The sequence below is a fragment of the Dipodomys merriami genome, unplaced genomic scaffold (assembly GCF_024711535.1).
Source record: "Dipodomys merriami isolate MVZ:Mamm:240054 unplaced genomic scaffold, mDipMer1.0.p SCAF_39, whole genome shotgun sequence".
Taxonomy (NCBI): domain Eukaryota; kingdom Metazoa; phylum Chordata; class Mammalia; order Rodentia; family Heteromyidae; genus Dipodomys; species Dipodomys merriami.
In genome coordinates, this window is record NW_027205492.1 from 9,682,619 (window position 1) to 9,697,975 (window position 15,357).

Sequence of the window (15,357 nt, forward strand, 5' to 3'; positions counted from 1 at the left end):
AGGCCTCGCCTCCTTCTCTTTCACTTAGGAAGGAATCAGGATTTGAACTCAGGTCCTCATGTTTGCCAGGCCTCTCCTGAAAAGCCCTAGCCTTTTGTTCAAGAATCTCTTCCTGGAAGTGGCGCTGTAGCTCAAGTGGTAGAGCGCTCGCCTTGAGCTGAAGAGCTAAGGGACAACGCCCAGGCCTAGAGTTCAAGCCCCACGACCGACAAAAAAAAAAGAAAAGAAAAGAAAAGAAAAGAAAAGAACCTCTTCCTCAGGTGTATTTGTGAGCACTTGCAGGGAAGAAAAGGCCCACGGGGGGTTGAGCTTAATGCTGCGGGGCTGTTTGGGTTGGGCTGTAACTGAAGGACTTTTCACTCTCCCTCATGCTTATGTGTATTGTGCATTTCCAAGAAGTGTGCTGTTTCTCCTCTTCACTCCCTTCCCAGAACAAACTTTGCAGTAAGAGAAACCTAGCTGTAAAAGTCATATCTGGAGTGGCTTCAAGAATGTAATCAATAAAACAAGGTTCTATAAATTCAGTATTGCCACTCTGAGAAGGTGGAGACAGAGGAATTGGGGGTTCAAGACCAGCCAGAGCTATCTGGAAAGGCCTGATCTCAAAGCAAACCAAGAAAAATAGAATGACAAAACAAAAAGTACAAAAGAAAATTAATCACATATGCTTTCTAGTGGAAAAAGAAATATGTTGTATTTTTTTTTGTTTTTATTTTTCAGGTGATATTTGGAACTGAACTCAGGCCTCGTGCTTGCTAGGCAGATGTTGTACTACTTGCGCCATGCCTCCAGCTTGTAGTTTTATTTTTAATAAAGAAGAGATCTTATGTTTTATATATATAGTATATAACCATTTTCAAGTGTATGGTTCGGTGTTATTGCCTGCAGTTATGTTGTTATATAATCAAAAATATTATCCATCTTCAGAATGGTTTACTTTGTAAAACCAAAACTCAGTACCCATTAAAATGCCAGCTCTCTTTTTCTCTCTGCCCATCTCCTCCCTGGGGACCATCATTTTTCTTTCCCTGTCTATGATTTTGAGGACTCTAGGCACATCATGCAAGTGAAAACAGATAGTATTTCTAACTCAGTTTCACCTAGCATTAATTTCTTCCAGGTTCATTGATGTTGTAGAATGTGTCAAAATTGCCTTCCTTTTGAAGGCAGAGTAATATTCCATTGCACGTAGAGGCCATATTCTGTCTCTCCACTTTATCTACTGTTGGACACTTGGTTTGTGAATAAGGGTGTGATGGACATGGGTGGGTAACTATCTCGTCTCTATCTAAATGTGTTTGTTGGGTTTTATACTTGAAAAAAAAATATCTTCCTAGATGGGCCCTTCTTTTTTTTACATCCCAATGTCTGCTTATATTAGACTCTGGACTACACTCACCCATGACTTTGTGCAGAAGCACTAAGTACTGATGACATAGTCCAGGTGGGCAGTTGGACCACGCTGGGGAGATAGACACTGGGCCTGCCCCTCAGGAAATAATGCCTCTCTTTTGCTGTTCTGTTTTTCCATTGCAGGACAGATGCCTTAGCCTCCACTTCCCTGCACTGAGCTGCTGCACCGCCCAGCTTCTGACTTTGACCTCACTGACCTCCTTCTGGCTCCCTGCTCCAAGAAGACTGCCCCCCTCCTCACCCCCACTCACACCCCCAAATCACCCTAGCCATTGCTCTTCATCCTCACTAACAATTTGGTAATGAAATATTGATTTCCACTTCTCTGCTTATGGACGATATGAGCTTTTCATTGATGAACTGCAAGGGGGGGGGTCTCCTCTCCACGGCCCCTGCTCCCCATCACCAGGAAACAAAGTGCCCCTGAGGAGAGATCACGCCTGGGACTCGGCGTGCTTGGTGTGTCGGTGTGCCCGGAGGGGGTCTGGCTAGCTTACTGTCCAAGTGGCCGGGAGCCGGGCCGCTGGAAGCCGGCTCTCCACGGTCATCTCCGCGGCCTCTTTAGAACCCCGCTGGGAACGTTTGTCTAAAGGAAATGTTTCTGATCGCAGTCGCAATTACAGCTGCACCTGCGTCGCCCGGCCCGGCCCGGCCCGGCGCTGGGGAGCCGTTCATCAGAAGCCTTGGGAAGCAGCCAAGGCTCATCTTCTGCGAGAAGTTATTGGAGGACTTAACCGTGTGACTGCCAAAGACTCCCCGGCCCGCCCCATACAGAGGTCGGGGGCCCCGGCTGCGGCGCAGCGGCCCAGGCCCAGGGCCCGACTGCGGCCCAGGCCCCGGCTGCGGCCCAGCGGCCCAGCGTCGCCCACCCCGGTCCCCAGGAAGCCAGAGCAGAACCCCACGGCCCGGACGCAAGGCCGCAGCCTCCGCCCCGCCAGCTTCCCTCTCCAGCTGGCGAGCTTTGAACCCGCGACGGAGCTTCCAGACCCACCGAAGCCGCGCGCGAGGGTGTCCATGTGAAATGTGCTCCCGCAACTTTTTTCATTAAAAACTTTAAGGACCCAGTTTTAATTTGTGGAATATTCCCGTTAATAATGAGATCTAATTAAGACATCCATTAAAAGCCCGTTAAAGTTAATTTAACGTAAAAATTCCAATAGAACTGTATTAGATTTTCACCATTAAATTAACGTTATGGATTTTTAACGGATGTCTTAATTATACGTTATTATTAACGGGAATACTGTATTACACAGATTAAAATCAAGCCCTGAGTCAACTTGGAAAAGCTAAGAGCATGTTTTTAATATTAAAGCCCTGAATACCTAGTACAGAGTCTGGAACCTGAAGGGGTAGATATGTTTATTATTATTATTATTATTATTATTATTATTATTATTTTGAGCATTTAGTATACAGTACAAAGCAATGATAATAGATAAAATCCATCATTGCATTTAAACAATGAATTCCCTTATTCTCAAAAGACAAGATATGTCTGGATTTGTGCTATACACTGCTACTCAGCAATAGGTAAAATATGTGAACTATTCTAAGCACAACTCTGGGAGCCAGATGATTCTGAACAAATGAACATTTTGTGATGTTGCTTTAATTACTGAGGTTATGAACACACACACACACACACCACTGACAAAATGAACTCAAATATTTCTCTCAGAGACTGCCTGTTGGCATTGTCTTGGAAATTTTCACATGATCCCTAAATTCAACACTGGGATGTAGAAGGGGGAAAAAAAGAAGAACTTATTTACCTCCTAGGAAAAGTGTTGCCCTTATGCCACATATAATAGCAAATTGCTTTTTTTATGGCATGCATAACCTAGATGGGAAAAAATATGGCGCTTCGGGGAAGGAGGGAAAAAGTAAATGAAGTTCCAGGAATGTCATTCTGAAGTAATGAGGCATGGACAGAAAATACACCCCTCACATCATCGGATTGAGATGGCAGTCGAAATAGCTTCATTGAAGTGTCAGCACTCATCCATCAATCAATCACCCACAAGGAAAAATAGCAACAGTACAACGGGCGGCTTTTATGGGATTTACTCATGGGCATAGGGAATAGCAGCTCAAATGTAGTTCTGACATGAAAAGCAAGGTGCTGATATTATTTTTTATGATGGGAGGATCATAAAGTGAATTGAGAACAGCGAGGTCTGTCTTTGCTTAACCTATTCAACCAGAAATGAACGGAACTCAACTGGAAAGGAACAGTCTTCGGGTGGGTTAAGATTGAAGGGTGGACTGACTGAGCACTGTCCTTCGACCACGAAATTCTATTAAAGGAAAATCAATGCATTAGCATGGGGGTTCTTGAAGCCATTCAAAATCCCCTGCTCCCAACCCAGGGTTATTAGATAACGTTGCATAATTCAGATCCTACCACAACCAATCAAAAGAAAACTAGAGCTCCTGCTCCAGCAAGGGTGAAACTATATTCCTAAGCTGCTCAGAAATCATTTCCTTTCTCAGAAAAAAAATAATAATAAATCGTCTGCTTCTACATATAATCTATATGGTTTTGTTAGTGTGATTTCTCCAGTGGGGTAGGCTGGGAGAAGAGAGACAAAAATATTGATAAGTTTGGTATGACTCATGACACCCCCCCCCACTTGGCAAGTGTGAACACCACTGCGAGGAACAGCTGCTAATGTTCCCCTTAGAAAACAGGATCTGGGCTGGCACCAGGAGAGATGACAGCTCCCTGGGTATTTCTACAGACCAGGCCTGTCTTTATTTGGCAAGACTGTGGGGCTTCTAAAAACTTCTTCCTGGAAAGAGAACAACTCTAACATGAACTCAGAAGAATGTTCTTAGCCCCTTTCAGACCCCTTCTTTCCCTGTTTTTTTTGTTTGTTTGTTTGTTTGTTTTTGTTTTTTGGGTCCGGTTGTGGGGCCTGAACTCTGGGCCTGGGCGCTGTCCCTCAGCTCTTCAGCTCAAGGCTAGCACTCTACCACTTAAGCCACAGCACCACTTTCGGCTTTTTTCTTTTTGCTTATGTGGGGCTGAGGAATCGAACCCAGGGCCTCATGCATGCAAGGCAAGTGCTCTACCACTGAGCCACCTTCCCAGCCCCTCTTTCCCTGCTTTGAAGAACTGTAGTGCAAATGAATTGGAACTTTAGAAGTAAGAGGGGAGTTATATGCAAATGTCATGCAAATGTCATGTCAATTACCTTTAAGTACCTCCACTCCATCACTGGTCCTGGCGGCAAGGACTAAGATATGGTGTTTCCTTCCATCTCCCTCCTTCTAGCTAAGGCCATCAATCGGTTGGAAATTGAAAGGGTCTTCAGTAAAACTATATATGCATGTTCACATTTTACGTTTTTTTGGGGGGGGGGCTCCTTGTGTAGTTCAGCAAATGAGCCAACTATGGAGCAGGTTAAAAAACCACTGGGAGCATGAGGCACTATAGGAGCAAATTCACCCAAGGTATTTTGTGGTGCTGTTGTGTGGGCCACCTGCACACCAGAAGACATCACAGTGCACTCTGCAGCCGGCATCCCTGCCCTCCTGGGGTTAACACCGCTCTCAAGGCAGCTGGTACCCCGACATCCAGGGGCAGGATTCTCAGAGGGTCAAAATCATAGAATTTCACAATAAGGAATTCTCCTTCTGAAAAACATACAGAGAGGAAATAGCACAAAAAAATAGGTCAAGGCCTGAAAGCAGAATATAATCATGGAATAAATTGAATGACCCAGACAGTACCCACAGAAATCTTTTCAAGCCACAAATAGATTTCTGAAAGCTCACCTCCCCCTTGCGCCCCCATAAAAAGAGCTGGTTTGGTTGTTTGGCTCTTGCATAATGAACATCATGAGCAAAAATCCCCTGAACTTAGTTGAAATGCAGAGACTAGCTTGGGAAGCATTTCTGAATCATGGAGATGTGCGTGAGGACAGCAGGCATGTGTGTGTGTGTGTGTGTGTGTGTGTTCACACATTTGTATGCACCTGGGGCTTCATGAACGTTTTCAGGATCTGTGAGAGGGCATGGGCAGCAGGAAGAGTCTGTGACTTTACAAAACTTTTCCCAGGACACAGGAAAGTTCCAGGCCCAGCAGGGTACATATGACTCTGTCATCTCCCTCCGGCAATGTCCTAGGTTATTTTATGATATTCAAACCTTCTTTCCTTTTTTTTTTCATTTTTTTAAGGTTGTTAAAAGTTTTTGTTTACAGAAAAAAAAACACATAAAACATTGTTCTTTCATAACCCTCTCCCCAAATTAAATAGCAGTGCAGAGATAGAAGCTAAAACAATCAGGAAATCAGTGGAAAGGCTTTTGGACACACGCATGCGTGCATGGAGTTTGAAAGAGCAGTCAAACTAGTCACTATTTTGAATAGTTATTAAGCCAAAATAATAATTGAAACTGAACTTTGGGTTTCTTCTGCAAACTGGGGAGATGTTACGCTGCTGATGTCATTTTCTCCCTTCCTCTATGTGGCCCTTTCTCAACACATCTATGAAATATTTTAGACAAAGAATGAGCTGAAGAAAAAGATCCGACTTTCCTCCTCCATGCCCTCCCCTAGGCAGAGAGACGTGTTTCCACAGCAGAAAGGCATTAAACATTTTGAAACTTGTGAATCATCTTCAGAATTTCTCCAGTAAAATGTTACCTCTTCATTCAAAGTAAAAGCTACTTATTTCCTTTGGTGTCTTGTGACAGATTCAGGGGACACAGACCGATGCACCATTTCCAGCTCTGGTTAATCTTCTTCCAATAGTTTTGAACAATGGGCTAACAGGCGTGGGTGTTTCTCAAAAAAAAAAAATTATTCATGCGCAAAGCAGCCCAAAGCTTCAGGGAAAACTATAAATGTTTTATGGATTAGGAAAGGGCTGTTTTAAAATGCTAGCACCAGGTGCAATGCTGTTTCTACAACCAGATTCAGCCCGTGTTCTTTGGAACAATATATTCCAAGAAAAATGACTCTTCCAAGGTCTGATCCCTGACTGAACACCCTTCCGCATACAAATGATCACCAATAGCCAGAGGATGGTCACGAAGGCCCTTTAAAAGAAGAAGAAGACAGTGCAAATACAGCCAGCCCTTTGTATCATGTTTATTTGCTTAAAGAAGTTCTTAGAACTACAAGGAATAACTCTTTGATGAAAACACCCCCAAAAGAAGTTACAGATTTTGAAGAAATGTGTTGCTTTAAAAAAAAAAAAAAAACTTAGCACTCCCTACAAGGCTTTCAGAATGTAAGTTCTAATGTGTTCATTGAATTATTTTGAACGAAACCTACATGTGGCTTACCAGTCCCCGAGCAATGGCTAATGTTTACAGAAAGAGCATGCAGCAATTAGGTCTCAAGCGTGAGTTCAGAAATATTTTCACTTTCTGAATGCCTCATATAACATTCAGGAATTATATAATAAATGTGTGTATGTGTGTGTTGCAGTTCATAAAGTTTGGCCAGACTGGAAAGAAAAATATGCCCCCCCCCGTTCTTTTTTTAATTAAAAAAGAAAAAAAAAAAACTACAGAAACATTCTAGTCCTGCCCAACAGGGTTTCGGGCTTCCTAACACAATTCAAGTAAATAAACACATCCAGGGCAAGTCAGAAACACTGACATACAAAATACTTCTCATTTGGTTCAAAGTTCTTTTTAAAAAATCATAATATAATGGGTTACAAGGTCCTGGAGGGGCTCTAAGTGTATCCTATTGGTATGAATCATCAACTTCTACCCCCCCCCATACACACTGTAAAAGATCAAGATAATGCAATCTCATCATTCATGGTCAGCTGGTTCTTGCTCTGCAGACTCTTGCCATGTTGTAGGGAATTTTCTTCAGTACACTTACACATTTCCTATTTGCCTCCCCTTGCAAAAATTCTGCATTTTGAGTGTTTTGTTTAGCAAGGGCAGTGGGGGGTGAGTGAGTCAGAGTGAGTTTCAAGAATCCCACGCACCCTTGCTCTGAAGGGAAAAGGCAAAAACGGTTTTATAGTCAGAAAGCAGCCCAGGCATTTTCAAAGAGCAATGCCTGCCACCGAACCTATGGAATGTCTGGGAAAGCGTGCTCATTTCCTGTGGCCTGCATGCTGTATATAATACATTTGCCTGCACACTAGGAAGAAAATCCAGGCTGTTTCTCTATGTATCGTGCAGCTTGGAGGGCTGGTAACATAAGCCTCCTGTACATTTTTATACTGTATATATTTGTATAAAATAACTCTATTGCCATCATGTATGAACACAGATTTGTTATATTTGCTTGTTTCTGTTTCCTACCAAACTGGCCCCCACAATGGGGAAGGGTGTGGGGTGAGAGGGAATCTTTTGTAAAGAAAAAAAATGCTTGTAATTTTTTTTTTGTTGATCATTCTCTTTTGATAGCTTATAAAAGAATTAGATCTGGGTTTACAAAACAAATTCTAAAAACCATGTTTGTTTGTATGCATGAGTCCTGTACTATGGCTGGATTGAGAGAGGAACCAATGTCCGAATTCAGTTTTCCTTTCAAGGCATGCTGTACCCCGTGGGAAAACTGAAAAGTCACCCACGTAGATTTACCCTCTTCGTACTTTATCTAATAGTGCCTGAAAAAGAATTTTAATGTCTTCTTAGAGGAAGAATTCATAATTGTCAAAATTTGAAACATTAGCTTAATTTTGTTTTTATGACCTCGAGATTCTTCTCCTTATTTATTCGGTTGCTGTTGTAATAGAGCTCTAGGCCATTCCTGGCTTGGATATGTTCTTCTCCTGCATTAAGGATGTTTTTAAAATTACAGAGATTATTGAGCCAACAGGCTGTTTTAATCAAAACCATGTTTCACTTGTTTTTGATGATTATAAATTGTCCTTGCGATGAAAAAAAAAAGGAGGTGGGGGGAAATAAATAAAATAAAAATAAAACCGTTTCCGCTAGGAAGATTATACCACCCTGTGGCCAAACAGATTCATCACAGATCAGCAGCATCTATGCCCACTCCACCAGGATCTAGAAAATTCTTCCCTGGGATGGCCACAATTTCTTCTCCTCCCATCATGCTGATGTTTGTTCTCAAGGCAGTCAGTATTTCCAAAGGCCTTTAAGATGACCAGTCCAGCTTTGAGTATTCAGGGTGGGGAAGGGGTTTCAGGAAAGAAGAAGAAGAAAGAAGAAGAAGAAGAAGAAGAAGAAGAAGAAGAAGAAGGAGAAGGAGAAGGAGAAGGAGAAGGAGAAGGAGAAGGAGAAGGAGAAGGAGAAGGAGAAGGAGAAGGAGAAGGAGAAGAGGAGGAGGAGGAGGAGGAGGAGGAGGAGGAGGAGGAGGAGGAGGAGGAGGAGGAGGAGGAGGAGGAGGAGGAGGAGGAGGAAGAAGAAAATAAACAGATAAACAGGAAAGAGATACCCCTTCTTTGGACCCTGGGTACCACTAGCCTGTTATCCTTCCAATTATAAGCAATCTGGTCAGGATATCTCAGATAAGTTAAATCAAGTCAAAATGCAGCCTCTTGCCGCATAAATTAGACTTTGTCTGGATGCACTGCAGATGTCTGTGCAGGCATGGAGATTACCTGTGGAAGGAGATATGTTTTAATACAATTTTATCACTAGAAATAAATTCTGATGGTGGAGAGGAAGAAAACCCTTAAATTATATCACAAAAGCCATTATTTTTTACATCTAAAGAGTGGGTTTTTTTTAAGGAAAATCATTCTACTTAGAACTATAATTAAAGCCCTAAATAAAAGATGATACTGCTTCTTTTAGCTACTGTAATAAATAAATAAATAAATAAACTGAAAACACATTCACCAAGGTTGGATGGAGCCCCTCATTTCCATCAGAAAGGTTTCTATAGGTATATTATTTACATTTTTAAACATGATAACTTCTTTGTGGCACACACACACACACACACACACACACACACACGTTGTGTCTTTTCTATTTTCACTCAGCAGCTATTGGAAATAAGGCTGTCCCTACCTGAAATGCTATCATCATTCACATCAGGAAACTCAGCTGCTGTCATTAAAGACCTGGGTGTGTTCAATTATGATTTTCCTGGAGGCTGTCCCTCATTTTAATGCTGCAGGAACTGAAGTGTATTCTGAAGCCTAGCTGATACAGTACAGCAGACACACGCCTCTCAACACCATTAGCTTTGCAAATGGCTTCATTGCAGTCCTTCCGCTTTGGCCAACTGAAAAAAAAAGGAAAGAAGGAACAAAAGGAGAGAAGAAGAAGAAAAAGAAGGAAGAGGAGGAGGAGGAAGAGGAGGAGGAAGAGGAGGAGGAGGAGGTAACACAGATGCACTTAAAACATGAAAAGAATTATTTATATGAAAAAAATATATTTAGATTTTCAAAGCACAAGACTGAACAGAAGTGCTCTTTCTATGGTCTCTGGAAATGTTACTTGTTAAATGTCTTTCTACATCAGGCTTAATAAATCTGTAATGACATTTGATGGATTGATTTCTGCCTCAGTGTGTTTTTGAAAGATGGCAAGAGAGGAGCGAGGCGAAGGGAGAGGAGAAGGTGGGAGGGGGAAGGGAAGGGAAGGGAAGGGAAGGGCAGGACCCACTCCTGGGAAGCAGGGGAAATCATCAGCGGGCTTCTCCCATGTTCAGGCCTGATCCTCCACTTCCAACATCTCCTCTCATCTCTGTCACAGCTGCCAGCATCAATGGCTGCATTTCTGACTGTCTCTTGCATGCTCTCCTATCTGGTCAGCTTGTGTCTGAGCAATTTATGACATCATCTCATCAGAGACAGGAAGGTCCTCTCAGAGTCCTGGGCAGGCATGATCACATAGGTCCCGCCCTCCTCCCCTTGCCTAACACTTCCACTGTGTGGCCAGACACAGGAAGTCAGTAAGAAAGCAAGGCCAAGAAGGCAGGTGAAGGTGACAGGCAGGAATTTGTATGAACTCAGCCAAACCAGAGTTCCCACTGTTCATACAGGTGGCAGCAATTTCCTAAGCACCTACAATGGGGTAGGGTTCGTGTATGTGAGGAAGGTTTATGAAAACAAAGCTGAGAGTCTAGTGGCAGCCAAGCCCCAGTGGCTCATACCTGTAATCCCAGCTACTCAGGAGGCTGCAATCTGAGGATTGCAGTTGGAAGCCAGCCCAGGCAGGAAGATCCACAGACTCTTTATCTCCAATTAACCACAAAAAAAGCCAGAAATGGAGCTGTGGCTCACATGGTAGAGTGCCAGACTCAAGCAAAAAGGGGTAAGGGAGAGTACCCAGGGAATGAGTTCAAGGCCCAGAGTTGGCATGCACACACACACATACACACACACACACACACACACACACACACACACACACACACACACACACACACACACACACACACACATACACATGTCCACTCCTGTTCAAATCCCAGCTCTGCCCTACACTGACTCCATAGCCTGAAGTTAGGTTACAGGAAGGAAAGAATGGCTGGGGGAGGATGGGTATAAGGAGGACCACAGAGGCCATGTGACCACCCATCAAAACATAACACAGCTGGGCACTGGTGGCTCACTCCAGTAATCCCAGCTACTCAGGAGGCTAAGAGCTGAGGATCGCAGTTCAAAGCCAGCCCAGGCAGAAAAGTCTGTGATACTCTGATCTCCAATTAACCACCAGAAAACCGGAAGTGGCGCTGTGGTTTAAAGTGGTAGAGCACTAGCCTTGAGGTGAAGAGCTCAGAGACAGTGCTCAGGCCAGAGTTCAAACCCCATGACCGACAAAAAAAAAAAAAAAAAAAAAAAAAAAAGATCCAAAATATTCTGTGATACACAAGTACCAAATCATTCATTAAAAATCATGTTTTATATTTCCTATAAGGCTCTACCATTATGTTCAGAAGTTATAGACACTGACAGCAAAGACTCACACAAACCAGGATTTGATGGCCATCATCTTCCGGATGCTTCCTCCAGGCTCTACTCTTCACAGTGCCTGTATTCTTACAGCACATAGTTATTTGAAAGTGAGGGCTTCATGGTTTTGTTTTGTTTTGTTTTCAATAACTATTTCAACATAGCTGGGCACCGGTGGCTCACGCCTGTAATCTTAGCTACTCAGGAGGCTGAGACCTGAGGATCACTGTTCAAAGGCAGCCCTGGCAGAAAGTCCATGAGACACTTATTTCCAATGAATCACAGAAAAAGCCGGAAGTGGTAGTGTAGCTTAAGTGGTAGAGTGCAAGCCTTGAGCAAAAGAGGAGCCTAAGGACAGCACAGAGGCCCAGAGATCAAGGCCCAGGACCAGAAAAAGAAGGAAAGAAAGAAAGAAAGAAAGAAAGAAAGAAAGAAAGAAAGAAAGAAAGAAAGAAAGAAAGAAAGAAAGAAAGAAAGAAAGAAAGAAAGAAAGGAAGGAAGGAAGGAAGGAAGGAAGGAAGGAAGGAAGAAAGAAAGAAAGAAAGAAAGAAAGAAAGAAAGAAAGAAAGAAAGAAAGAAAGAAAGGAAGAAAGAAAGAAAGAAAGGAAGGAAGAAAGAAAGGAAGGAAGGAAGGAAGGAAGGAAGGAAGGAAGGAAGGAAGGAAGGAAGGAAGGAAGGAAGATAGACAGACTTGATAGATAGATTTCAATGTAGCAGGACCACAATATGAAAAAAGCTAAAAAGAACCAGAGGCATGGTTCAAGCGGTAAAGCAGGAGATTATGAGTACAACCTCAATACCAAAAAAAAAAGGAGTAAAGAGTCTTCCCAAATCACTAGTAAAGTGGCTCCAATGGCAGTGTTCTGCCCAGAGGGGGCAGGAGGACGCTCTTGGGACCCAGCTCAGCATTGTCTCCAAGCACATCATTCTACAGTGCTTACACATGATGGTCATATTTTACTGTTATGATTAATGCCTCTCTTCCTCATTTACACCAAAATTAACAGCTTTGCCAGGCCCAGTGGTACGCACCTGTAATCTCAGCACTCAGGAGGCTGAGGCAGAAGGATTGAGAGTTCCAGGCAGCCTGAGCTATATAGTAAGACAAAACAAAAAATAATTAATATCTCACATTATAATGATATATACCACATGCCAAGTTTCAGTCTATGCAATATATATTCATACAACCTATGTAATATGTCATTCTACGTACATTTAAAGAAACTATATATACAATAATTCTCATTTCCTTTCATCTCCACAAACAACAGTCTTAAAGTAAGTACAAATTGTCACCCTCATTTTCCAGGAAGCTGAGAAACAGGGACAACTATATTGTTCAACGTCAAACAGCCAATAAGGGGCAGAGCTGGAATTCAGCCTGACAAAGTGACTGTAGTATCAGTGATCTTGCCCAGTTCTCAGCTAGGAGCCGGCAGGATGCAGACTGTGAGCCATATCTAGCCCCACCTTTTTTTGTTGTCAATAAAGTTTTATTGGAACACTGCCATGCTCATTTGCTCACTTACTGATTATGGCTGTCTTTCTGATACAAAAGTCAGGTGAAATGGTTGCCAGAGAAACCCATATGGCACTTTCACACCACTAGAGTGCTTGGGGTTGTAATGCAATTTCAACTCTTTGTGTGTGTGTGTGTGTGTGTATGTGTGTGTGTGTCTGTCTGTCTGTCTGTCTGTCTGTCTGTCTGTCTGTCTGTTTGTGTCTGTGTCTGTGTCTGTGTCTGTGTGTGTTTGCTGGTCCTGGGGCTTGCATTCAGGCTCTGAGTGCTGTCCCTGAGCTTTGAGCTTTTTTGCTCATGGCTAGTTCTCTACCACATGAGCCACAGCTCTCCTTCTGGCTTTTTTAGTGGTTAATTGCCCTGCCCAGGCTGGCTAGTTTTGAACTCTGACCCTTAGATCTCAGCTTCCTGAGTAGCTAGAATTACAGCCACCAGTGTCCAGCTGTGATTTCAACATCTGACACCAAAGGCCAAAACTATTTCCCATCTAGTCTTTTACCAAAAGAGTTTGTGAGGCCCTGTTGGATGGACTCCTTCCCACGAGGACAGACCGTGTTCCAGTCCTCCTTCCCTGAGTCCATCTCCCTCACTGCTCAGGAAGCAACACCGCTGAACCCTGCAGGGGCCCGGCTCATGCGCTCCTGGACACTGGGAGGTGTGCTTGCTGCTAACTAATGCCCAGCCCCTGTGGGATTCGGGTGTCCTGGACTCGGGGGGACCACCGTGCAGCCTGGATCACCATCCAGGCTCCAAGGGGAGTGGCAGAGGATGCTCACGAGAGGCTCTGCCCCAGGCTCCACCCCTTCCCTTCCCCCTCCAGCCCCCACCCAGGGTGGCTATCCATGTTCCAAGACTACGCTGATCCAGTCCCGGGCAGATGGGGTCACGGACAAAGCAGACAATGTCCTGAGATAGGAGGACAAGTTTGTCCCACCCCAGCCAATCTTGTCCGCCTTTGCCCTTGACTGGCTACCTACCATGACTCCCCAAAGCCCAAGAATATGATCCAAAATCTTCCATGGCTCAAGACCCTGACTGAGTGACACCATTCCAGCACATCCTACCTTCCAGATACACCGAGTCCTCTCCGATCCAGTACCCACCATGGCTCAGTCCTCTGCACACACTGGGACCTGGCATCTTCCCACAGCCCTTCACCCTTCAGCTCTCCCTCCAGCCCCACCGAGACACTTAGTCTAGGAAAAGTCTTCTGCAGGTCAGATCCCGGACTCGCCTTTGGCGTAAGCCATCGCACTTGAAATCACCTGTGCTGTCTGCAGGTCTGCACAGGTCCCAGGGGGACGGGACCCCGCCGTACCCACCCCATCCTGGCTTCATCCCTAGCGCCACACCCACCGCAGCAGGTAACATCAGGAGCCGGGGGCACAAAGGACCGAGCCGTCTCCTCCCTCTGTGAGAACTACACAGAAAATGTGTGTGGGGCTCAGGATAGAGATGACAACACTGAGACCCAGGAAGGGTAAATGACACATGGCTCCTCCCGTGGTCATGTGACATCGGATCATATGATTGGATGGTCAGCGTGGAGCCTGAGCCTGCCTTCCAGGCCAGACCTGGGGCACAACAGGCCACAGCCAGCTCAGCCCAAAGCCAGCCCTGCTGCCTTCTGCCCACTCCCAGGTCCACGGCCCACAGGCAGGCGTCCGACTGGGCTGGAGGAGAACAGAGTATGTGCCTTCTGGCAAGTTAAATATCTATGCTAATTTCCTTAAGCATAGTTTAGAAAGAACACGATGACTACGACTGAGCACTTGCTCTGGGTCAGGCTCTTGAGGGAAATTGTCTTTCCTAATTCCTCACACTGGCTCCTTCTCAGCAGCTGACTCTGCCCAGCCAGCAGCCTGCTTCTTGAAGGTTGACAGCATTAACTTGTCCAAGGCGTCGTGACACACCAAAGAGTCACAGGGCATAAACAGATGTCCGGTGCATCGGAGATGGCCAGATTTCATGGAGAGGGGATGATAGGGGGAAAGGTATGAAAAACACAAAGGAGAAACAGGAAAGAAGGGAGCGAGGGAGGGAAGGAAAGAGGGAGGAAAGGATAGAAGGAGGAGGAGGAAGAAGGCAGGGAGGCAAGAAGGTGGAAGGAAGGAAGGAAGGAAGGAAGGAAGGAAGGAAGGAAGGAAGGAAGGAAGGAAGGAAGGAAGGAAGGAAGGAGGGAGGGAGGGAGGGAGGGAAGGAGGGAGGGAGGGAGGGAAGGAAAGAAGGAAGGAAGGAGGGAGGGAGGAGGGAGGGAGGGAGGGAAGGAAGGAAGGAACGAAGGAAGGAATGAGGGAAGGAGGGAGGAAGGAAGGAAGGAAGCAAGGAAGGAAGGAAGGAAAAGGTTGAATATCTCCATCCTAACAGAGGACTTCTCATGAACTGTGTCACAGGTCAATGAAGCATGCTTCTTTACCCAAAGTGCCATAGCTACCCGTTCGTTGAACAAGAATTCAGACTTACATCGTACCCAGTGCCAGGCCCTAAATGACTTCTGTGCCATCTCCGAACATGGGGTTGGCATTAGCAGCCAGGAGGTTCGGCAAATCTCAACTCTCCTCGCCA

At 44.7% G+C, this 15,357-nt stretch overlaps 1 protein-coding gene across 2 annotated transcripts in view; it reads left to right on the forward strand.

Annotated features, from left to right (window-relative positions):
- Positions 1-8,650, forward strand: part of Tshz2 (teashirt zinc finger homeobox 2) — a 391,461-nt gene extending 382,811 nt beyond the window's left edge. For both annotated transcript variants that reach the window (XM_069990014.1, XM_069990016.1), the window contains exon 3: positions 1,537-8,650. Coding sequence is in view for 1 of the 2 variants with exons in the window: in XM_069990016.1 (XP_069846117.1) it covers positions 1,537-1,538 (2 nt within the window). In the remaining variant the exon portion in view is untranslated. The remainder of the gene's footprint in view (positions 1-1,536) is intronic.
- The last annotated feature ends 6,707 nt before the right edge of the window (positions 8,651-15,357 follow it).